General features: G+C 51.5%; 1 protein-coding gene across 3 annotated transcripts; it reads right to left on the bottom strand.

Annotated features, from left to right (window-relative positions):
- Positions 1–516: 516 nt before the first annotated feature.
- On the bottom strand, positions 517–22,441 carry SEC16B (SEC16 homolog B, endoplasmic reticulum export factor). 3 transcript variants are annotated; one of them, XM_056497727.1, is made up of 27 exons: positions 22,342–22,441; positions 21,101–21,288; positions 19,490–19,853; positions 18,406–18,512; positions 17,803–17,902; positions 17,573–17,687; positions 16,739–16,880; positions 16,240–16,397; positions 15,589–15,650; positions 13,789–13,924; positions 13,007–13,237; positions 12,264–12,361; positions 11,245–11,326; positions 11,013–11,130; positions 10,370–10,481; positions 10,071–10,176; positions 9,279–9,419; positions 6,336–6,449; positions 5,634–5,706; positions 3,388–3,624; positions 2,855–2,925; positions 2,423–2,560; positions 2,164–2,271; positions 1,281–1,362; positions 1,081–1,184; positions 913–981; positions 517–647 (listed from the first exon to the last, which is right to left on the bottom strand). In XM_056497727.1, the coding sequence occupies exons 3-27, from the start codon at positions 19,786–19,788 to the stop codon at positions 585–587; spliced, it is 3,066 nt and encodes a 1,021-aa protein (XP_056353702.1). In that variant the 5' UTR covers positions 19,789–19,853; positions 21,101–21,288; positions 22,342–22,441; the 3' UTR covers positions 517–584. The 3 variants fall into 3 exon arrangements, with proteins under 3 accessions (XP_056353702.1, XP_056353701.1, XP_056353703.1); XM_056497726.1 differs by lacking the exon at positions 22,342–22,441 and having other exon boundaries at positions 21,101–21,362; XM_056497728.1 differs by lacking the exons at positions 517–647; positions 913–981; positions 1,081–1,184; positions 1,281–1,362; positions 22,342–22,441 and adding an exon at positions 1,369–1,470 and having other exon boundaries at positions 21,101–21,367.
- Positions 22,442–22,947: the final 506 nt, after the last annotated feature.

The raw sequence follows: 22,947 nt of genomic DNA, 5'->3' as shown, positions 1-22,947 counted from the left end.
TGGGTGAGGTGGGGCAGCGCCCCATAACCCAATTCAGACTACTCTCCCCCGGACACTTTTTCCGTCCCCCTCACCTTCCCCAGACACCGGTCCACTCCTACCCCTGTTTTTTGTTGACTTCAGCACCCCAAACCCAGAGCCCGGCAGAGGGCAACAAAGAGCATTAAAGAGCACTCGGCTATGGGGAAAGGTTGAGTGAGTGAAGAAGTAGCTGGGAGGAGAGTTCATTAAAATAGCTATGTATAAATACCTAAATGTTACCAAAGAAAGCTAAAAAGAAATACTGGACTAGACTTTAGGAACGACACATAAGGAATGACACCAATGACTTATACAAACCAGACTTAATTTTTGTGAAGGAGGAAGGTAGGGGCATGGGTTCCCACCTGGGTGGCCAAACTGTTCATCCCCCTCCCAGCCTCACACCCCCATTTATTCACTTTTAAAGCCACAACCCCCCCCCTATTCTACAACACCTTCCACCAAGCAGGCTGAACCACTGCTACCCCATGCAAATAACCACAAACGCCATTTTAATTAAAAAAACTTCCTGCAATTTCTCTCTGCCATCCCTACCCACCACCTCACAGTGGGTTGGGGTAACGATGTCGGGAAAGCAGCCTGGGTTGGGTGGGTCGGGCAGCAACCTATAAAAGAGAGAGAGGTGGTGTGAGTAATGGGCTGTACCCAAAAATGTCGATTTCCCATCATCAGGATGTAACCACAAGCATCCTTTCCTACGTTTTGTTCATTCACCACACCCTCCCATCGATTTACTCATTAAAAAAAACCATATTCCCAGGACTGGTATCATCTGCCCATAGCAGATCACGATGAAATCTGGCACCTCCCCAAAGTCAGGAGTCACACCCAGCCCCATGCAGCACCACCACCTCAGGAAAATGCTCTCACCTGAGAGACCTGGGCAGGGTTGAAAAGAGGAATTGAAGCCAGTGGTGGGAGAGGTCCAGGGTAGCCAGTCTGGAAGGACCAAAAGGAGAGAAACTTAACACACACCCCAAGCAGAGAGGTGTCCTGGACACCCCATCACACATGGATACACTTCCCTCCTCTCCTCACCTGCTGTCCTGCTGACTGCCTTCCTTCCTTCTCCCATGAGCTTTTCACATCCACAGACACTGGACTAACAGCAAAGGTATTTTCACCCTGCATTCCTCCTAGGGCTGGCAACCAAAAACAAAAGCCAACTTAATTTTAAGAGGAGAACCTTGTAAAAGGCTGATGGAGGAGAGAGGTGAGGGGAACCATGCAGTATTTACCGGGATTTCTGGAGAGAGGCTGAGCCAAAGGGTTTATCCCAGCTGCAAGAGGGGTAATGGATGGGGATGGTGACGTCCGCTCCTGAAATCACATCCACCCATTTAGAGCAGAAACTCCTTGAGCTGGGAGAAGAACTCTGCACCAGATACCACACCAGGCATTTGGGGTACCAATTCTGCACCTGTCCTGCTGCAGGAAACACGGCTAAGGAGGGACTACAGGCTCAGAGCAAGCAACTCTGGCACGAAGCTAAATCAGCCTGAGGGTTCAAAATTAGGCAGGAGGCTGGACACTGAGCCTGGTTACAGTCTGAAGGGCCAACATCCATGGGTCCCCTTCTATTCTGCATTTCCTGCTAGTTTTAGAGGAATATTACAACTCTTTTTGCTCTGGGACTGTAGGTCGTTCTCTACCAGGAAGGAACTTCCAGGGGAGGTTCTCACTCCAAGCCCTACCATCAGGGATGTGATGCCCTGAGGAGCTGGCTAGGTCTGGGATAACCATGCATGGCTGCTTTCCCCTCACTGCTGCACTTCCAATTAAAGAGGTTTTCCGTTCCCTGCATCTCCTAAAACCTGTCAGAGCAGTGCTGCTCACAGCTGCTGTGTTCCGCTTGGCAAACTCTGCAATCCCTGCAGAGTTTGCCAAGGGCTTGGATGACCTCATGGATCAAAGAGCCTATATGAATTTACAGTTATTATTAATTAAGGATTCACTTCCACTCTAAAAAGGCTCCCAGTCCCGCTCTGTCCCCACACAGAATGGCCACAGCCCCTGCACGAGGACAGAGGAAGAAACAGTGGGTGATGAGGAGATGTGTCATCCATTCTCAGAGCTGCACCCCACATGTCACCAGGAACAGGATGGCTTTTTGTCCCCTACCTGTGATCCTGATGTAGGAGAGTCTGAGTCTGTCTCAGACTCAGCTTTGGGAGAAGTTTCCTTGGTAGGTTTTGACCGAAACCAGCCAAACCACCTGAATCCAGAGCTCTGGGAAATGGAGGAAAAGAGTGGAAAGGGATAAGAATGGCAGGGTCCTCCAGGTGCCTGCCAGGAGTGGGCACCATTTTTCCAGGGGCAGGGCTGGCATCAGGGAAGCAAGCTCAGTGCATGAGGCTCATGATGGCTCTGGCTTGCTCACCTTGTCCTCCTCTGGCTTCATGGCCTCTGCCCGCTCTCCGGCAGCGTCCTCATCCGCACTGTCCAAGGAGCGCCGGCTGTCCCCCAGCGAGACAGTGGAGGTCTCCGAGACCGTCCGACTCCTGGTCGGTAACTCCTCCTGCCATCAGACATGGAAGCTGCCATGTGCTGTTCCCACAGGAGCTGCACTGAGCGTGGTCAGAGTCCCCCTGGGACTGCTCCATACCCAGATTATTGGAAAGCATTCCTAGGGACCCCTACATGCCTTACACAGCAAGAGCACCCACAGCAGGGCACAGCTTTCATCAAGGGAACAACTGGCACAATGATGGGGGGATTCCATGTGAGTTCAGTGCATGGAAGGATGGACCAACATGTCCCAGATCCAGCCAGAACCCTCAATGAGATGGTCTCTCTGGCCTCTCTGACTCACCTGCTCTGTGGGGACGGCTGGCTGCACCCCTCCAGAGGACAGTTTGGGCCCCCAGGGCTCCCCAGCTTCTCCTGTGGAGCAGAGGGGAGGACACAGTCAATGATTGATCTGTGGAGCTATAGATTTATCTATTAGAGTTATTTCAAGAGCTTCTACCATGCTCCTCTCCAGAGTACAGCCATCTTGGTGGCCAAGATGTCATCCAAAAGATGCAAAAAGCCATTCTGATCCCTGTCCCTGCCACCACCAGGGAGTAAGTGGCGAGGCTGAGCTGGTGCATCTAAAGGCAACTTCTAAGGAAGAAATTCCTTGCAGTGAGGGTGGTGAGGCCCTGGCATAGATTGCCCAGAGAAGCTGTGGCTGCCCCATCTCTGGGAGTGTCCAAGGCCAGATTGAATAGGACTTGGAGCCACCTGGTCTATGGAAGGTATCCCTGCCCGTTGCATGGGGCTGGAACTAGATGATCTTTAATATCCTTTCCCAACACAAACCATTCTGGGATTTTTGCAGGGAAACAAGGCTGCAGCACTTACCTGCTAGCAGCTCTGGCTGTAGAGAGGGCTCAGCAAAATCCCCTCCCAGAGGGGCAGGTGTCCCTTGGCCGAGCACAGGGGGCTGCAGGTCTCTCCCAGTGCTGGGCAGCGGCAATGCCACGATTTGAACAGGTGCTGGGGACCTGAGAGACCCATGTCCCTGGGATGGCACAGGCTCAAACCACTGGTCATACTGGTAGTCTTCACTCTGGGGAATCTCATTGCCAGGCTCTTCATCTGCAAAAAAACCCCACACCTCAGGAGTTTAAAATTTTTGTGATGTTTATAATTCTATCAGGCTGTTGCACGGATTTATCCCCCTTTCCATTACATATCAGCAGGAGCTGAGGGAGTGAGGAAAGACTCCAGGAACCATACAAGGGAGAAGGTAGGACACAGCTCAGCAACAGGAACCTTCCAGAGGTTTCAAGGAAGGTGGAGTGGGAAAGACCAAGGGAAATTTATTTTAAATCCTAGAAATGTACCTGTGGTTATAAATGAACTCAGAAGGAGAATGCTATGGAAGCAAAGAGCCCACAAGCAGCATGCACCAGCAGCTCAGAGGAGTCTGAGGTCTCCAGCCTGTCCCCCCATTCCTGCTGCACACCCTGAGCAGGAAAGATTCATCAGGCAGCCTTCATTCCTGTTCCACAGCAACACCCACAGATGAATTCCTTGCTTTAGGCAGATTTATTCAGGGTTGGGATTTTTTTGTTTGAAAGGCAAGTTGAGCAAGTGGGATTTGTTTTATTTAACACACACGTTGGTCCCAAATGTATGTCCTGCTTATTCCAGCTCAGCAGCCTCCTGCCAGAAACACTAAGCATTGGGAAATTCCTCTCCCAGTGCTATGAGACACAGCAGGCAGGACCAAGATCCCACAGGGAAGGATTATGGCACCCCTGTCAGCATCACCTCCAGCCCACTCAGGATTGGCTTCACACCCATGAGCTGCTCCTACATGGCCTGGAGATGCTCAAGATCCACAAGGAGGAGGATGGATGCTCAAACTCATGCTGCCTGGCAAGCTCAGCTGGAACAAGTCAGGGAAGACCATGTGGGTCCCATATTGGCACCTGATTCAGGCTTTTTCCAAGATGGATGGATTCAGCAACAAGCCAGCTTTCTCTGCAGGCAGGTCCCTCAGGTGGCAGCTGTGGATGGCCTTCACAATGAAGGAAAGAGTCAAGCATAGAGAAGATGAGCTGTGGAGACCACATGGAGCAGACCTGGCTACCTGGAGAAGCCAAGCCAATGGGATCATCATACCTGCAACTTCCTTCCAGGGAAGGAAGATCATAGTCTCAGCCCTGATTGCAGCAGAAGGCAACCAGGATTGATGATCCTTTTTACTGCCTGGGAGAACTCTTTGAAAAGGAATTTGGCAGAAGCAGGCAAAGCTGATAGGAAGAAATGGCTTGAAGGAATTAGTTGTGTTTCATCCTGTCTGCACCAGTCTCTGCTCTCCACACTTCAATGCCAGCATTCCCAGAAAGCCAGATCCAAGCAGCAGGGTACTGTGTAGGAGTGTCCTGCTGATGGAGGTGGATGTGAAGCAACACCTGCCACTGACTTCTCCTCAATTGGACATCCTAATGGATGCCTGCCCAGCTGGGAAAGAAAAGCTTTCTTTGACACCAGCAAATGGTTGCATCTCTCATCTTGATGTCTCTGGACCCTCTGAGTGGGTTGGCACAGGAGGGGACTCTTGAGGTCACCAAAGGGTGAAGCAAGGGGACCAAAGAGGCAGCAGGGAAGGAGAAATGCTGGGTCTTCAGCAACAGGCATCCTGCAGCCTGGCACACAGCAGGATGAGCTCCCTCCTGAATCCTTTGCTCTGTAAGTGTGAAATCCCTTTAGTTCAGCTCCAGTTTGCACCCTCAGAGGACTGCCTGAGAATGGGGCCATCTCCCCTGAGGCTCAGCTGGGAGGCTCATCCTGCACCCACCCCCAGCTCCTGTCTCTTCCCACAGCATCCACAGGGACCCCGAAGCTGTGGTAATTACGCCAAATTACTCAGACTTTGTACGAGGACACGAGCACTGAGCCCTTGCTTTGCAGCCCATGCCTGAGGGATGCATCCAGGCAGGAGCAGCCTTTGGGCTCTGAGGGGATGCAAGGAGCAAGAAGTTGCTGCTGGTAAAAACTCCAGGGACTGGGGAGCTGCTTTCCAGCTCATGGCAACACAATTCCATGCAGGGAGAGCCCACTGGGGACACTACAACCTGCTGCTTTGCTTTATTTACCTGCTGTTGGTAGAACAGCACAGGGCAGCTCCTGCTGAGTGGGTGCCACCTCTAGAGGAAGATCATCTTCCACCTGCAGAGGGAAAAGAGAGTAAAATTGATAGGAAAAAGGATGGCACAGGACAAAGACTAAGGAAATCAGGAAGCCAATGCAAAGGAAAGTGCAGTGTTAGTGGATCTGGGGCTCACAGCCCACCCCAGGCTGCAGGAGAAACCCACACCAGCACAGACACAGATCTTTTCCACTAAGTGAGAGCAGGCAGGAAGGGTAACGAGATGGAAAAAGCCACAAAAACAAAAGCAGAGGCCAAATCTGAATGAAGAGCAGTAATCCAAGCACCAGACCATAGTTAAAAGAGCCAAGAGTACACCCACAAGGTGACACCCCACCGGTGACCTCTGCAGTGTCCTCCTTGCAAAGGGAGACAATCACTCATCCACCAGCCCCTGCCAGCCCTCCTTGAGCCAAAACAAGGACAGTTTTGGCCTATGTGAAGCTCTGCAGCCCTCAGGCACTGCAAGCTCTTTGCTCCCACTGAATCTGCAGGTCCCAGAGCAGAGACCACATCTCAGAGCTCACAAGCCAAAGAACAACAGCCTATGAACCTCCATCCCCTCGGATTGAGGGAAGAAGAGGAGGATGCTGCTGCAGACAAAGCACAGTACAGAGCAGCTGTCCCACGCATCCTTGCTCCTCCTTACCTGGCACTGGCAGCAGCGGGCCCGGAGCTGCTGCAGCCAGTCAGGCTCCAGCGCCTGGTCCTGCTCCGGCATCTCCAGGAGCAGCGGGTCGGAGAGCTTCAGCCGCTCGGCCAGCTGCAGGGCCGGGGGACAGCAGGTTATCACAGTGCAGATCCACAGGGACCGGCACACACGGCCGGCAAACGGGCTCAGGAAACAGATCGCTTGTGAGGCAGGGTGAAGGAACACCAGCCTGTTCTGCAGATTTATTCTGGATTTATTCCCTTACCCACACCACCACAGAGCTGCCGGCCCATCCTGTGCCCTGCAGCCTCAGCAGGGCTGGCTGAGCACCTCCACGGAGATGCCAAAATACTGTGTCAAAGATGCTCCTCACATCAAAGAGACGGGCAACTATCACCATCCTTTTTCCCCCCTGAGGAACATGAGTGTCTTTAATCCCCCCTAACAGCCATCCTGGGGCACTGGTAGGTTTGCAGGACACCCCACCAGGAGCCCAGGAAAGAGCCCAGCTCCCAGGGCAGTTCATCAGCTCCTCACCTACCCCATGATGGGAGCTGGTGTTTGTCTGATCTGCATTTACAAATCTCTGAGATTTCACAGCCTCCCAGGCTTGTCCTAATGCTTGTCCTTAGAGCTAAAGAATATTTTCTTAATATCTAAGTGAAATCTTCCCTACTGCAAATTAAGCCTCTCTATCCCTGCTCCCATGGAAGCTGTGAGAGGAGCCAGCCAGCATACCCCACGAGCAGCCTCCTGTGCACTGAAAGACTGTTATCACATCCCTCATACCCCTTTCTCCCCCACCATATCTTGCCTAGAAGAAATAACCCTCAGGCCTCAGAGGTCATTTTCCCCTCAATCTCTTATCACCCCAGCTCTCCACTCCCACACTCACTCCAATTTAGCACTGTCTCCACATGCAGCAGCCCAAACAGGCCCCAGCCAAAACCCCTGAGACCCCAGCACAGGGGGATTGTCACATCCTTGTCTCAGATATGCCAGTTGTACTCTCACAACCCAGAATAACATTACAACACTGGTAGTTGGTTTTTTTTTTCTTTTGTAACAGCATCATGTTAGGCTGCTGCTCAGTATTTTTCCATGCTCCACTATCTCCCCCATGTCCCTCTCTGCAGTATTGCTGCTATGTGTTTAATTTCTCCTGCACAAGAGGGGTCTGTGCTGCCCTGGCTGCAGCCATCTTGGTGACATGGGGCTCCAGCTCCCATTAAAGGAGCAAGAGGCTCTTCTGGGGTGACCCAGCAGTCCAAGGTGAGATGTAGGGTTCCCTGCAGAGCTAATTCCCTGTCTGAAGAAGTTGTGTAGACACAGATCCAGTTTTAAGACAGCTGGGTGAGAGGAGATCATCCATACCTTTACTGAATTTTCTCTGACTAATATCAACTCCCTCATCTACTGGAAGGTGGCCCCCATGGCAGGGGAGTTGGAACTAGATGATCTCTAAGGTCCCTTCCAACCCAAACCATTCTAGAATTCTTGAGGATTTCTCAAGTTACCCCTAGCTACTTCATGCCCCCTTATCTTCAATGCTTTGCTAGAAGGCTGCCACCTTGAGGGCCACCAAAAGCCACCCATAGGTGATTTTCAGCTCAGCCACACAAGACTCAGGTATTCCTTCCTGCACCAGCAGCCATTTCTTTCTGCTCCTGAATTTTAAAAAACAAACTCTAAACCAGCACAAATCACACTTTCCAGCTCTGTGAGTTTACAGCAAGACAGGACCTGTACGGCTGGACCCCAGCTTGGGACTGAGGATGGCCACTAGAGCAAAGTAAACCAGCAGCCAGCCAGGAGACTGCACAACCTACAGACCCACTGTCCCATCTCTTTACAAAGACACCTATGCTCATCCTAAATCAATCACAGGAAAAGGGAAATTATAAGCATGATTACTCCTAAACGGGAGGAATGTTTAATCCAAAAGCTAATATGCACTTTGATCCAGTATTAATGAACCAGCACCTGGTTGTGTATCATTCCCAGCTTCAAAAGAGGGGAAGTCTTAATCAAACACTAATGTGTATCATAATTTGTAACACAGTCTAGAACATCAAAGACAAGAGCATCTACGAGTGCACTAGTTTTTCAGATGAAAGTGTTTTCTCCCAGGAGAAGCATTATCCCCATCAGAATGGCAGCTCTGAGAGACTATTAGACAATATATAGGCTTCGATGATGGGGTGAGGAAGCAGTGACAGCCAAATTTTGGGTGAATTCAGCTGCACCCACTTCAGACAGCCATCTTGCTGCCCCTCACCTCATAGCACCATGGCTTTAGTGCCTTTCATAGAATCACAGAATTGTGTTGGAAGGGACCTTAAAGCTCATCTTGTTCCAACCCCCCTGCCATTTTCAGGGATACCTTCCAATAGACCAGGTTGCTCAAAGCCCCATACAACCTGGTCCTAAAGGCTGGAGGAAGGTGGCAAGCAGCCTCAGCACTGCCCTGGTCTTGTGAGAGCTCCACCATCCTGGGGGATCTGGGACACTTGGCCTTTCCCCAGCCCCCTGCTCAGGAAGTAGAAGGGCTGCACTTGACTACAAGTTGGGCCACACTCCCTCTCAGTGTCACCCCAGAACACTCCTCAGGAGGTAAAGAGAATTGTAGAAGATGTGCTGGAGGGGAAATGTGCACTTAAACTTCAGTTCTTAACTCTGTGACATTTAGAAGTTCAGAAAACCCCTCCAGACTTAGAAACATCCTTTGTTTCCAAATAACCCTGCTCCTACTTGGCAGTCAACATAATACCTTTGTTTTCTGCCTCAGATCCATGGGGATTAGAAACCCTGTGGAAGTGTTGGCTTTGCCGTACTTGGCAGCAAACCCTGGGGGGCTGCTCAGAGCTGCCAACCACTCCCAGCCCAGCAGGTGCTGAGCGGGTACCACGCCCTGTGGGGAGGCAGGAGGTGCAGACTCACCCTCACCACTTGCCGAGCCAGGACAGGGTGTGCAGCCGGGTCCTGGCGCAGGAGCAGGGTGGAGATGTGCTCACAGTACTGCAGGGCCTGGGCTGGCAGCCCGTGGTCAGCCAGGCGGGAGGCGTAGAGCAGCTTGTACACCTTGGGAGAGGGAAGCAGAGCAGCCACGGGTGGGAGCAGGGAGACAGACAGGTCTGCAGGTGCCCTGTGCCATGGCACATGGCCCCAGCATGGCTCAGAGCTCCCTGGGTCATGCACCCAGAGGTCACTTGCAACCTGGGGCCACTTCCACCCACCCCCATGGAAGCATCCACCCCATCCCTCCTTGAACCAGGCAGGGAGGAGCACGACAGCTTCATAGGATCCTAGAATGGTTTGGGTTGGAAGGGATATTAAAGCTTATCTACTTCCAACGCCCTGCCATGGCCAGGGACACCTCCCACTAGACCAGGTTGCTCCAAGCCCCATCCAGCCTGGCCTTGAACACTTCCAGGGATGTATCTATCTAAATCCATAGTACCCAAGGCAGCAACAGCTGGGTGCTGCTTTGCAAGAGGAAAATCCCACCTGTTACCCAGAGAGCAGGAAGGCAATGAGAGCTGAGCAAGCACTCATCAGACATACTGTGCCCCCCAAAATGAGTCCCTTGGCCAAGGCAACCTCCTCATCATTCCCAAAGCCCAGTAAGGGGACAAGCCTCAGGAAGAGCTTGAATCCAGGCTTCAGGGAGATGGATGCATGTTTTGGGGTAAGTTTGAGCTGCTGCAAGATGTAGCTGAGCATATCCACTACCTGGAAGGGGAGCAGGAAGGATTCAGGCTGGCGTAGCTGCTGGCAATACTCAAAGATTTCCATCCTCTGGATGGCCTCTGTCCTGGCAAACTGGGAAAACGCCTGGCTGCAGAGGAGAGGGACAGGGTCAGCGAGCAGGGGCAGAGCTGCCTCTTCAAACAGCCCCACACAGCGTGCACATTAGCAGCAAGAAAAACCCCAGCCAGGGATTGCTTTTCTGTAAAAGAGAGATCCCTGGGATGGGGGAAATGTGGGACAGGTGACTCTGGCAAGAACCCCAGCCTCTAGTGCTTGCTCACCGGTGGCTGCTGCCCAGCAGGGCCATGCGAGCTGCCTTTGCTCCAAAGTAACCAAAAGGAATATCTGCCATCAGGTAGCAGAAATGAGCTGCTTCAACTGCTCCCTTGCTGGCTGGATGGGAGAAAAAAGACAAACAATTAGTCCTGAGACATCACCACATGGTCAGCTTTGCTTTGGAGGCCCTCAGCTTCAAAATCACAAAACCCAACTGCCTTGCTTTCCTGCCCACCCAGACCTGATCCCTCCCTTGTCCCTGTTTTTCATCTGTTTTCCCCAGCTGCTGCTTTTTGTTTCAGGAGGTTTCAATTCAATGGTAGAACTGGGTGAGCCTGAGCATGGCCAGCTCCAAGTCTTGCAGGGTGCCAGTATTGGCATAAAATCCCACCAATGGGAGCAAGGCTCAGTCCCTGCAGTTACCTACACCTTCTGTGGGCCCACCTGCTCCAGGTGTATCCACAGGAGCAGCTAATGGATGTGCCTGGGCCCAATTCATCTGAGGATTCATTGGCACCTCACCCCTTCCACCACACAGGCACTGCAGCTCCAGGGGTATAAGCACAACTGTCCTAGTGGTTGTGGTCATGCACGATGACATTGCAGTGCCTGCCCCTGTTATGGCTGCTCCCACTGATCTCTGCTCACCCAAAGTGTCTCCCATGGTGACAATGGCTCGGTGGTTCAGCTCTGTGTCTCCAACTTTATTGGACAGTATCACAGCCAGGTGGGGCCTCCAGTCACCCCAAGTGGCATCCCCACAGCACTGGAGGGAGAGGAGGAGAGCAAAGGTGAGCTGAGATGGTCACCAAAAGGTGGGTGTCACAGGCAGTGACAGCCCTGGAGAACACATGCTATGGCCAGCCTCTTGCTCACGGACCAGTGCTGCTTGAGGAATCCTTCCCGACATGAGCTGGAAGAGCGTCTGCAGTGGGTCATTGGTGGCCAGCGTGCTGGTAAACCTGTGAGGAGACAGCAGAGAAGGGAAGCACCCCAGGACCCCAAACCTTCATTCACCTCCCAGAGCACATCCCAAATGGCCCAGGAAACTGATGTCTTGAGGGATTTCTCAGAGAATCCAAAAATGGATTGAATTGGAAGGCACCTTCTATTCTAACCCTCCTTCCATAGGCAGGGACACCTTCTGCTCCAAGCACAGTCCAACCTGGCCTTGGACACTTCCAGAGATGGGGCAGTGACAGCTTCTCTGGACAACCTATGCCAGGGTCTCACCACCCTCAGAGGGAAGAATTTCTATCCAACATCTAATCTAAATCTACTCTCCTTCAGCTCAAGCCATTCCTCCCCACCCTATACTCCATGCCCTTGTAAATAGGAGACAGAGAGGATCATCAGCCTCTGGGAATGATGATCTGTATTACCTTCAGAGAAGGCAGGTCTCCAGGACAACACTGCATAAAACCTCCTTAAAAGGATTTGGGTTTCACAAGACAAAAAATTTCTGCTTAACTCTCCCTGAAGGGATAAACCCAATCCAGACTAAGCACATTAAATTCCACCTGAAAATGCTCATACAAGTGGGATGAACAGCTGGGAGTAGGCTGGATCACAGTGAAGATGGCTCAGCTCCCCCTGCCCCATGGCTGTCTTTGCTAGGGCAGCACAGGCAAAGCCAGAGACTTAGAAAAAATTAACCCTCCATTTCCAGAGAATGGCTTTCCTCCTGCTTTCCAGCCCCTCACTTGTTTTCTCCTGTCCGTTGGGAAGCCTGAAAGACTCAGTACTGTTTGGATGGATGCTCTCTGTCCCCTTTGCCCCCTCTGGAAAGGCTCCAGCTGGAATCAATGCTCTTTTCCAGTTCAGGGGGCACTGAAGGGATAGCAGGCTTGGAAAGCCAGCCATGGAACATCATTCCCTGCTTTACCTTCTCCAACTTACCCAGTGAGGACCCAGCTGTACGTCCGAGCATCCATCTTGCTAGAGAGGAACAGGGCATGGCCCCACAGCTGGTTTCTCATGGCCCAGACCAGAGCCTCCTACAGTTGAGGGGAAGAAGAAGTACGGTTTCCACCAACTCTGCTTCCCACCCTCCTCTGCTTCTCCAGCTCAGAGAAGAGTCCCAATAACTGCTCTGGCTTTAATTAGCATCCTCCAAAAATCTCTTCCATGTTCAAATCTCCTCCAGATCCCTTTGTCTTTCTACCTTGAAAATTTACAAGAACTTGAACCTTCAAAGTAATGTTGTGTCCCTAGGTCTGTGCTGCCTGTTAGCTCTTAATGCCATGGGATCCCAGTCTGGGTACCCAAGCTGCAACCCTCCTCTCTTCTCCTTGTGCCTTAGGTATCCTGTGAGATCATATAGCTGCAAATGAGTTTGGAACTCATGAGTTCAAGGTCCCTTCCAAAGCAAACCATTCTAGCACTCTATGAAACTAAATGTGGTACAAGTGCTGGTTTTAAAAGCCTCTGCATCTCATCTTCACTTGAGTCTCCCATCCCAGTTCCCAGTGGTGGGAAATCACTGCCATAAGCCCTGTTGTACAAACACAGCTTGGAGAGTTGATCCCACAACTACAAGTCACTTCTTGACCACCCTTTCCCTTTAAAACCTGCCAGAAGAGGCCAACAGGTCCAAGAAAAAAACCTTCAGCCCCACGTCCTGGGTCCCACTCACCACTTACTTTCTTCCTGCCATAGTAGAGGAGCTTGGTGAACTTGTCCACTATCTGTGCCTGTGTCTCCACGACGGGAGGGACCTCCCCGGTGATGAGGTCCAGCGTGCCCGGCTGGCGCGGTGCCCACTCGTCGTCCGTCAGGCCCACCAGGCTGGCCGCAGGCTCCTGCCTCTTGTACTGCTCGTGGCGCCTGCAGTCCTGCATCAGCAGCTCGGCCGCGTCCGAGCCCACCATGGACTGCGACAGGGAGGGAATGAGGGGCCTGCAGGCTGCCCCACGAGCAAAGGGTGATGGCACTTCCAGTCTGCCCCTCCTTGCACCTGCATCCTTGTGCCAGCACATCCCCCCAAGACCAGCTCTGGGCACCAGCAAGGAGGGGTTGGAAGGAAAAGGACTCAGCACAATTAGCAAGACCTTCACAACACTCCCTCTTATGACCTTATCCACCTGCTTCCTACAAGCAGCTACAGACTGGGTTGGGTGGATTTTAGTGGATTCAGGGAATGGCCCCCTTTTAAGTGTAATTGCTGGTTCCTCAATGGAGGTGGCACCAGTCCCCTTCACTGGGCTGTTGGTCGTTCCCAAGAGCAAAAAAGCAATCACAGAGAAGGATTTGCTCCAAATATCCAGGCAGCATCAAACTGAGGGATAGTAGTATGGAAATCAGATCCTCTTAAGGTGCACCCCTTCCCCCAAAAATAGCAACTGGATCAGGAGGCACCTAAGGGACATATTACTTGTCTCATTTCTAAGATCAAAAGGGTCGTCTCCTTCCATGGGATACCTACCCCATTCTGCTGGCAGAGAAGGACCAGGAGTTTCCAGAGGAGAGAAGAATCTCTGCCCCTCTGTGTTGAGAGATCACAGCCTGTGGTTATCTTCTGCTGGCAAAACGTCATCACATCCACCTTGTGCAGATCTTCCCTAGAGTAGCAGAAGGAAGCATCAAAGAAGAGGCAAGCAATCTAGGGTATTGGTTCAGGCTCAGTCCCCAGGTTCATTGATGGGGATGCCAAAGATTCCAAGCAAGAGCTGGAGGAAAGAAGATCCCCAGTACCAATGAATACTTTTAAGTCCAAACATACTCAAGTTTATTGTGACTCTTAGCAGATCTCTGTGTTTCAGGGATGCAAAGTACATTTCAAAAGTACTCTTTGCCCTCCTAATAGTATTTTCCTCCTTGCATCTGCAAAGAAACAGTTTTGATTTGCTGTGCTGCCATTACATCCATGGATGTCCAAGGCTGCAGAAGCAGGCACAATCTGTTGTGGAGGCAGAGTGGAGGGTCACTCATGTGACCATAGAAACCCTTTGGGACTGAAACAGAAACCCTTAAGCTATGTGCAAACCAGGCAGAAGTGCTGCCATACAATAAAATATTCATACAGTTAGAAAGAAAGAAAGAGTGGATAAGACGGAGAGAGAAACTGCAGGTGGAGATGTTGATCCTGACTCAATCGTTCCAATATATTATATGAAGATTCTAGATGTACCCTTTGGCACAAATGGTAATCAGAATCATAGAATGGTCTGGGGGTTGAAAGGGAGCTTAAAGCTCATCTAGTCCAACCTCCTCGGCCATGGCCAGGGACACCTTCCACTAGTCCTTGACCACTTCCAGGGATAGAGCATCCACCACTTCTCTGGGCAACCTGAGGCCTTACTACCCTCACAGGGAAGGATTTCTTCCATATCTAACCTAAAGTTCCCCTCTTTCAATTTGCACTCATTTCCCTTTGTTCTGTCTCTACAGTTCCTCACAATGAGACCCTCTCTGGCTTCCTTGTAGCCATTTCAGATATTGGAAGGTGCTGTAATGTCTCCACACAACCTTCTCTTCTCCAGCCCAAACTTCCTCAGCCTGTCTCCATAGGGAGGTTGCTCCAGTCCCTTTATCCTCCTCTGGACTTGCTCCATGTCCTTCTTATGCCGGTGCATCAGAATTGCTTGCAGCACTCCAGGTGGGTCTCATGAGAGCAGAGTACAGGGGGAGCTCCAGATCTTCCACCCAGCTTCTGTGTACATACAGCTCTTTTGCCCAGAAAATGCTTTTTCCTTTTCTCTCCCTTCTTTGGTTGGGAGTGGCCAGAAAAAGAGAAAACGTGATGCAACACACCCTGACTCATCCCCAGGCTCACACTGGATGAAGGTATTTGTTGGATTTTGCCCTAAAAGCTCTCTACAAATCCATTCCCCACAGGTAGATACTGGGTCTGACCCTGCTGTGGCTCAGCCATCCCAGGGGACAAAACCCTTAGGAAAAGCTTAGCCACAGGTTGACCCAGGGCTTTAGACATCCAAAGAAACTAAAAAAAATCATTTTTCTGAGACAAAATGAGTACAAAATAAGGTCAGATGTACAAACCACACTAAACCCACATCCTATGAATATTCAAAAAATCACGTCCCACAGTCCAGACCAACCCACACTGCATCAAGGGGGCTGGGCTCCCAACCTGAAATTAGACATGGCCTTTGTAGATAACTCAAAACCACAGGGACCCTTCGAGTCTGCCATGAGCTCATGTCTCCTCATAAAGGAGACAGCCAGGAGGACACAGCTCCTGGACCTGTCTGTGCTGCCCTACCTGGCCAGGGGCCCGGGGAAGGCTTGCAGCTCCTCCAGCTCTTCTGTGCCATGAAGGATCGCCTAAAAACAAAAGTAAATTCAGCAGCTGGACTCCAGCAGTCAGACCAGCCCCAGCTGGGCTATTGGAAAGCCAGTGCCTTGGCCAAGGATTCAACAGTGCCAAAGAGCCCTGTGCTGTCTTAAGGTAACCACAGAGTACAGACCCTGAGCTATCACATGGACTCCAGTGCTAAGGTCCAGTAATGAAATATCTGCTGAGATGGCATCTGCCTCCTTCTGGAGCTAAAACAGGAGACTGGAATGCTGTGGTAGACTTGGGGCATGGACCAGGCCACTATGTTGGTGCACCTCAGGAAGATGAGTGGAGTCCTTTGGAGTGGTACAAACCACATCTGTCCCCATGAGAAGGGATCACTATGGGCAGGTCACAGACACCAAGGGTTACAGAGCTGAAGCCTGAAAGCACCACCCAGGCAGAGGCTGGCACAATGGAGACTCAAAAGTCCATGTGGGATGGACAGAAGATGGAAGCAAGGAACTGGAAGGCTGCTGAGGAGGCTGCTTGGGTTGTGAATCATGTTTGCATCCCTCAGGGAAAGAGGAGCCACTCCAGGGGGATGGGGGGCCTGGAGGGCCAGCTGTGTCCTACCTCCACGCTGTGCAGCTTCACACGGGGTAGCCATCCCTCAGCAGGGTGGTGGGGACACGCCAGCACCAGGTGGCCCCCAGCTCCAAAGCACAGTGCTGTGTGCAGCTGTGGGAACTTGAGGGGGACTTCTGGGGCTGAGGTGGACACCAAGGGCCCCCCTGCAATGACACACAGGCCACTGTGACCACTCACACTGATCACACACCACATCCACTATGGAGGACTTGACCAGGTCCCAGCCTTGTCCCCCAACGTAAGTAACCCTCCACTGACCCCTCTATGTAAGAATTGTCCCCCAAAGCAGCAGATGTATACAGCAGCTCCTACACCTACCCAGGCAGAATCCCAGGACCATTCACCCACCCCACAGCCCCCCAGTTCTGCCTTGTGCCTGCACAACCTACTCCAGGAGAGGACCAAGCTGAGAGACGGCCAATATCCACTACCAGCCATTTATTCTCTTGCTCCCCCCTTGTCAGAGCCCCTCACTACACCTCACCTGCTTGTCCCACATCCCAGGGCCCGGTAAGCACAGGGTCATAGTGGTCGGCACCATCCCGGATGTACTGGCTGAGCTCATGGCTGCTGGAGCTGAGTCCTGACTCGTGGTACTGCAGGAGCAGGCTGGGCTGGCCCGAGGGCTGTGAGGAAGAGAGAACACACAACCTGGCTCAAGAACTAGACACACTGCTGATTTCCTGCTCTGAGGCAGTGGGGCAGGCTCTGCCACTCCAGGAAAGTGCCCAGCAGGAACAGGACAGGCAATTCCCATCTGAGCAGCTCATGCCCTACACCAGCTTGGGTTCACCCAACAACTTAGAAAAATAAGCCTATGCCAGGGTTTGACAACCCTTTTGTTGAAGAAATTTTTCCTAATGTCCAACCTAAACCTTCCCTGTCACAACTTAAGGCTGTTTCCTCATGTTCTGTCACTTGTTATGTGGGAGAGGAGCCTGATCCCCACCTGGCTACGGCCTCTTTTCAGGGAATTGTAGAGTGACAAGGTCACCCCTGAGCCTCCTTTCTCCAGGCTGAAGCCCCACAGTCCTCTCTGCCTCTCCTCATCAGGCTTGTGCTCCAAACTCTTACCAGCTCCATTGCAGAACATCCCACTAAGCCTGGGTTTCTGTATTGCTTCTGGGCTAAGCATACAGCCCTGCACCTGGGAGAGTGACAGCCCAGCAGATGGAGAGATCACCAACACTAAAAACTCACTGTAATAATCCCCAGGGAATGTCAGGCATTGAGTGCAACATAGCTGGAGGAGGACACGTGGATTGTTCCCAAATGTCTGAGAGATTCCTGTCCTCCACCCTGCCCATCTTGAGGTTACCTCTTTGGGGTAGCCACCAGCCTCTCCCAAACCACTGCCAAGAGTTCCTTCCCCTGTCCCTTCCCTCCTGGCAGTCGAGGTGTAGCTCTCCTCACGGGAGTTGTAGGTCTGTGTCCTGCAGGTGGGAGCAAAGGGAGGCATGCTGAAGGTCTGAGGTTTTTGAACCACCCACAAACCCACTAATTTTGCAGCAGATGGTTTCACAAGGCTGCACAGACTCTCAGCTTTACCTGTCCTGCCCTGGGGGGCCCGTGGCCAGGTTGGGGTGGTAGCCCCTGTAGTAGTGCTGGTCCCGGTAATTCTTGCCATAAGTCTCTCCCTGTCTCAGGTCTACAAAGAATCAAGATTCAGCATTGTCATTCCAAAACAACAACGAAGTTGCAAAAGAAAAGCCATGAGTCAGATAATTTGCCATGCCCATCCAGTTTGCTTCCAAATAATCCCAACACAGTGGAGATATGATAATGCCTTGTATACATTTGCCAACACAGCACTGATGTCCTTTTCTCTTTCCTCCTTCCTCTTCTGTTCAGGCTAGAAACAGCAAAGAAGAAACCCTGCCATCCTGATCACACAGTACCATCAAACTCAGGCTGGGACCAAAAAAACATATGTTTTTAGCCATGGTAATGAAGATCAAACATCCCTTGGGTGCACCTAGCTCGTATTTCCTAAATGCAAACAGGCAGCCAATGCAGCACTGAGCACCACCACCCAGGAGTGGGGGCAGGAGAGAGCTCTGGATATGTGCAAACCTTGGCAGAAGAACCTGGGAAAGCATCACTTCTCCTGCAAGCCGCCTCCATCCCCAGACCCAAAGGATGAGCCCATACCTCTGTCATCCTGCCAGATCACTGGCTGCCACTGGTGGCTTTGGTAGGGGTAGCCATTTCCATAGCCAGCTGCAGGAAACTGCCTGTGGGGGTTTTCATACCCCTGCCTGGAAAACAACACAACATACTGATCTGGGGAAGAAAGGGTTCTGGGGTCACATCTAGGGGCCCTCCTGCTTGGGGCCTGTGGAGCCAGAAAAGGTGATGGGAATAAAGCCAGGTCCTCTGCTCAGTGGCAGGGCCTGAAACTGGTCCAGCATCACACCTGGAAAGAGCAGGAGGAGGTTTGGATGCTTTGCTATCCCCACCTATGAGAAAGCTGTGCACTGCAGTTTCAGGTGACACTCAGTTTTATAGAATCCAAGAATGGTTTGGGTTCGAAGGGACCTTTAATGGTCATCTCATTTCAAACCCTGCCAGGGGAAGGGAACACCTTTCACTAGATGAGGGTGCTCCAAGCCCTGTCTAACCTGGCTTTGAACATTTCCAGGGATGGGGCAGCCACAGCTTCTCTGCTCTGTGCCAGAGCCTCACCACCCTCAGAGAGAAAATTTACTTCCTAATATCCCATCTGCATCACACGACCTCAGCACAAAACCCCATGTACCGACTCCATAATTCACTGAGGGCAATAACTCAGGCAAATTAACCCAGATTTGCTGGAAGCTCTTTCTCAGCACTGAGAGCATCCTCCAGCCCACATTTTATCTGTCCACTCTCCACTGTTTCAGCAGCTGAGCTTGCAGGCTGCCTCTTGCTCCTATATTACTGCTTGTATTTTTATTGTTCATCTTGCACTTAGGGAAAAAGAACTGTATTTTATCAAATCTATAAGAAAAATGCACCTTGGGGCTGAGACAGAGCTTGTCAAACAGCAACCACAGAAGTGACAGTTTTAACAAGAAATCAGAGCTGCAAATGCTACACAGGCTTAAATATGGAAGTCATGGGGCTGCTTGAATAGCTGGACATCACCTACTGACACGTAGTGTCCCAATGCAGTCACAAGGGCAGGAGCTCTGAGCAGTGGAATGGGCAGTTCTTATTTGAAGATTTGCATGAAGAGGGATCAAAGGGATCTCACCTGGAGTAGGGCTGGCTGGGGTAGCTGCTGTCGTAGTGCTCAGCGCGGGAAGCTGGCCGGCGGGGACGGGGGCCCTCATCCCGGGGCCGGGGGCCCTCATCCCGGGGCCGGGGGCCCTCATCCCAGGGGTAAGCAGGGAGGTGTCTCCCGTGCCAGGAGCCGGGGCGAGGAGCCTGCCCTGCGCGCAGGAGCTGCCGCCGGAGCGGGGCCGGGGGGCCGTGGTGCCCCTCTGCCCATGACCCCCGGGCTGCCAGCCTCTCCCTGGGCTGGGCCGGCTGCACAGGGGCCCGGGGCTCCATCACAAGCTTGCCAACAAAATCCTCTCTGGATTTGGGGAGCTGAAGCCCCAAATGGCTTCAGTGGCCTGCAAATTAAAAGTCACAGTGTGTGTGATCAGCAGTTTTTCAACCTCCTCAAAGCCCCCTTTGAAGCCTGTTGCCAGCTACTCTCTGCTTTTCAGGAGCACCCTGGAAACCCAGGATCCTTTCCAAAATGCCCAGAGGCAAGGAAGAGTCATCTCTACATCTTCCTTAACTTGAAGCTCCACTTAAAACACCAGGATGAAATTGTCTGCCTTTAAAAGTAACAGACATCTATCTCTTCCCAGAGCAAGAAGCTCAGAATGGTTTGGGTTCAAAATGACCTTAAAAATCATTTAGTTCCAACCCCCCTGACATGGGCAGGGACACCTTCCAGACCCATCCAACACTTCCAGAGATGAGGAGTTTCTCTGGGCAAGCTGTGCCAAGGCCTCAACACCCTCACAGGAAAGAATTTCTCCCCAATACCTAACCCAAATCTCTCCTCTTTCAATTTAAAACCATCACCCCTTGCTCTTTTGCTACAGGCCCTGATATAAAATTTGTCCTTATCTTAAAAAGCCCTCTTATACCCGGGCAGGATCCTCCTGCACTCCAAGCTGCAAAGCACCAGCACTCACAGCCCCCTCAAGCTGTGAGAGAGTGAGAAATCACCCTCACCTCTGTGACAGGGCACTGAAACCCCATTTGACACGCAGTAAGGGAGGGGGCATTGACAAAGCTTTGGGCAGGACAAGGAGGCTTGCTCAAAGAAATGAGCAAGCAGGGAGAAATGGAGGTTTATTCTGTGAGCTATAGGATGGGGTGGGGATTTCCTCCTGCCTTTCAGCTCCAGCAAGAATTCCAAGTGGGCACCAGAGTTACAGCAATCCCGTGCAGAAGAGGGAATCCTGAGGAGAGCCCAGGGTGGCACATGGGTGAAGCCCCAGCTACCAGGGGGATGTCACCCTCAAGCCCCCCATGTCTCCTCTTGCAGCATCAGTACCCAAAGTGCCCCCATCACTACAGGCCTCCCCAATGCAGTGAGATGGCCAGATGCTACCTGAACCCCTCCTCACTCCTCCCCTTCAAAGTTCAAGGCACTCTAGGGTAATTTCAGGAGTAGAAGACACACAGGTCTGAGGTGGCTCAGTTTGTGGCTTTCTAGGTAACATCCAGGTAAACCCTTGTCCTAAATAGCCCCCAACCACAAACATCCAGGCACCCACTATTTCAGTCCCACCAAGGGCCCACCCCAATTTTTGGCCAGGGGTTCCCACCACCATTCTCCCCCCGCAGCAGCTGCACACACCTGCTCAGAGGCCGCTGGGGCCCTTCCTCTGCTCCCTGTTGCCACTTCCAAAGTCCACTTCCACATGGGCCAGTGGGCAAAGGGCAGCCTGTGCTCCTCCGCCCCATGTCGGCAGCTCGCTCGGCCCCGGGGGAATCCCGCTGCTCTTTGAGTCCTGAGGGTCCTTTCCCATCACTTGGGTCTCCTCTCTGCCAAGATAAGGAGCATGCAGCCCTCTAAGCTCAAAAAAGCCAGATATTTCTCCTGGGGAGTTTTTTAATGCTGTGAAGTAAGTAGGGGCTGATAGAGAAAGGACAAAGGTGAAAAGCTTTAAGCTGTAAGAGCAGAGATTTAGATTAGATGTTAGGAGGTAATTCTTCCCCATGAGGGTGGTGAGGCCCTGGCACAGGGTGCTCAGAGAAGCTGTGGCTGCCCCTGGATCCCTGGAAGTGTCCAAGGCCAGGCTGGACAGGGCTTGGAACAACCTGGGATAGTGGAAGCTGTCCCTGCCCATGGGAGGGGGTGGAATGAGGTCCCTTTAAGGTCCCTACCAACCCTAACCATTCCAGGATTCTATGAAGTGTCTTTCTCACATCCTCACACCTCCTAAATAATAATAAAAAATAAAACCTGATTGGTTTAATTCAGACCCAGCTAGATCAAGCTAATAACATCCATCCCGCCAAGTACTGCCCAGGGCAGAATTTGGGCAGGATGGAACTGGGATCCACTCCAGCACTGCTTCATCTCAGTCATTACAGCACTATACTGCCCTTGCTGTCTAAGTGACCAGGGATTCCTGCCTGGAGACCCTATCCTGAACTCCCCTAGGCACCTTAAAAACTGAGAAAATGAGCAAATTAAGGCAAATTATGTCATAGAAAACCACATTAAAGCTAGATATAAGGTCCATCATCTGCCACCCAGCAGTTTAGTGATGTGTCACCTTCTTCTCCCATTCCCAGAGCCTCCAAATTACCTCCACTGTAACACCACAGCACTGACTGATTTGGGATTCACAGGCAGGAGAGTTTGCTTTGCATCATGGTGGCACTGGCAGAAACCCCCTCCTTTAATGATGTTGAAAAACTACATATATTATAGCTTCAGACCTTGAAATTTCCACCCTGCTGGGAGAGTAAGAAATTTTCCCTAGTGATTCTGAGAAATAAGCCCTTGGTCTCTGCAGAATTCAAGATTTCAAGTAAAAAAATATCCTTAGCACTCAGCCATACAGAAATGCGATTGGGAGAAACACAAACCAGGGCAGTGTTGTCCTCGTGCTGCTGAGCTGCTGCAGTAGAATGAAATTAAGCATCTCCTCTTCATTTCACAGCTGCTCTTCAAACCTTCAGGAGGTTTTGAAGTAAAAGGTCTCTTACAGACAGATCAGGTCTTGGGGGAAGCAAGAAAGGATCCCTAGAAACCATGAGAGTCACACTTTAAAAATACACAAATTGATAGGATATTTCATAAATATAAATAATGTAGTTCCACTTGGTTTCTGGCTTATAATTTTAGTTTTATAGCCAAGAGGTGACTGCTGGATGTTTCCAGTCTATTTTATAGCAACAACACAAATCTATACTGGAAGCCTGCAGGGCTCAATCAGCATCACATAAAGATGCTGAAAAGGGGAGTCAGTTTAAATAAGATATAAAGAAGCAGGTTTTTCTTAGGAGGGTGGTGAGGCCCTGGCACAGACTGCCCACAGAAACTGTGGCTTCTTCATCTCTGGAAGTGCTGAATGCCAGGGTAGATGGGGCTCTGAGCAACCTCATCTGGGTGAAGATGTCCCTGCTCCCTGCAAGGGGACCTTTTAGGTGACCTTTGCAAGTCCTTTCCAACCCAAACTACTCTACCTCTAG

The sequence above is a fragment of the Oenanthe melanoleuca genome, chromosome 8 (genome assembly GCF_029582105.1).
Source record: "Oenanthe melanoleuca isolate GR-GAL-2019-014 chromosome 8, OMel1.0, whole genome shotgun sequence".
Lineage (NCBI taxonomy): Eukaryota > Metazoa > Chordata > Aves > Passeriformes > Muscicapidae > Oenanthe > Oenanthe melanoleuca.
Note: the sequence above shows the minus strand (reverse complement) of the source record. Positions and strands in the feature narration are given on the sequence as shown.

What these genes read in the sequence shown, in the direction of transcription:
- SEC16B (XM_056497727.1), bottom strand. Translation starts at nt 19,788, where the DNA reads ATGGAGCCCCGGGCCCCTGTGCAGCCGGCCCAGCCCAGGGAGAGGCTG. An exon ending in CTCCTACATCAGGATCACAG is followed by an intron (nt 1,363 to 2,163) that starts GTAGGGGACAAA and finishes ATGTGATTTCAG; the next exon opens with GAGCGGACGTCACCATCCCC. An exon ending in GGCAGTCAGCAGGACAGCAG is followed by an intron (nt 982 to 1,080) that starts GTGAGGAGAGGA and finishes TGGTCCTTCCAG; the next exon opens with ACTGGCTACCCTGGACCTCT.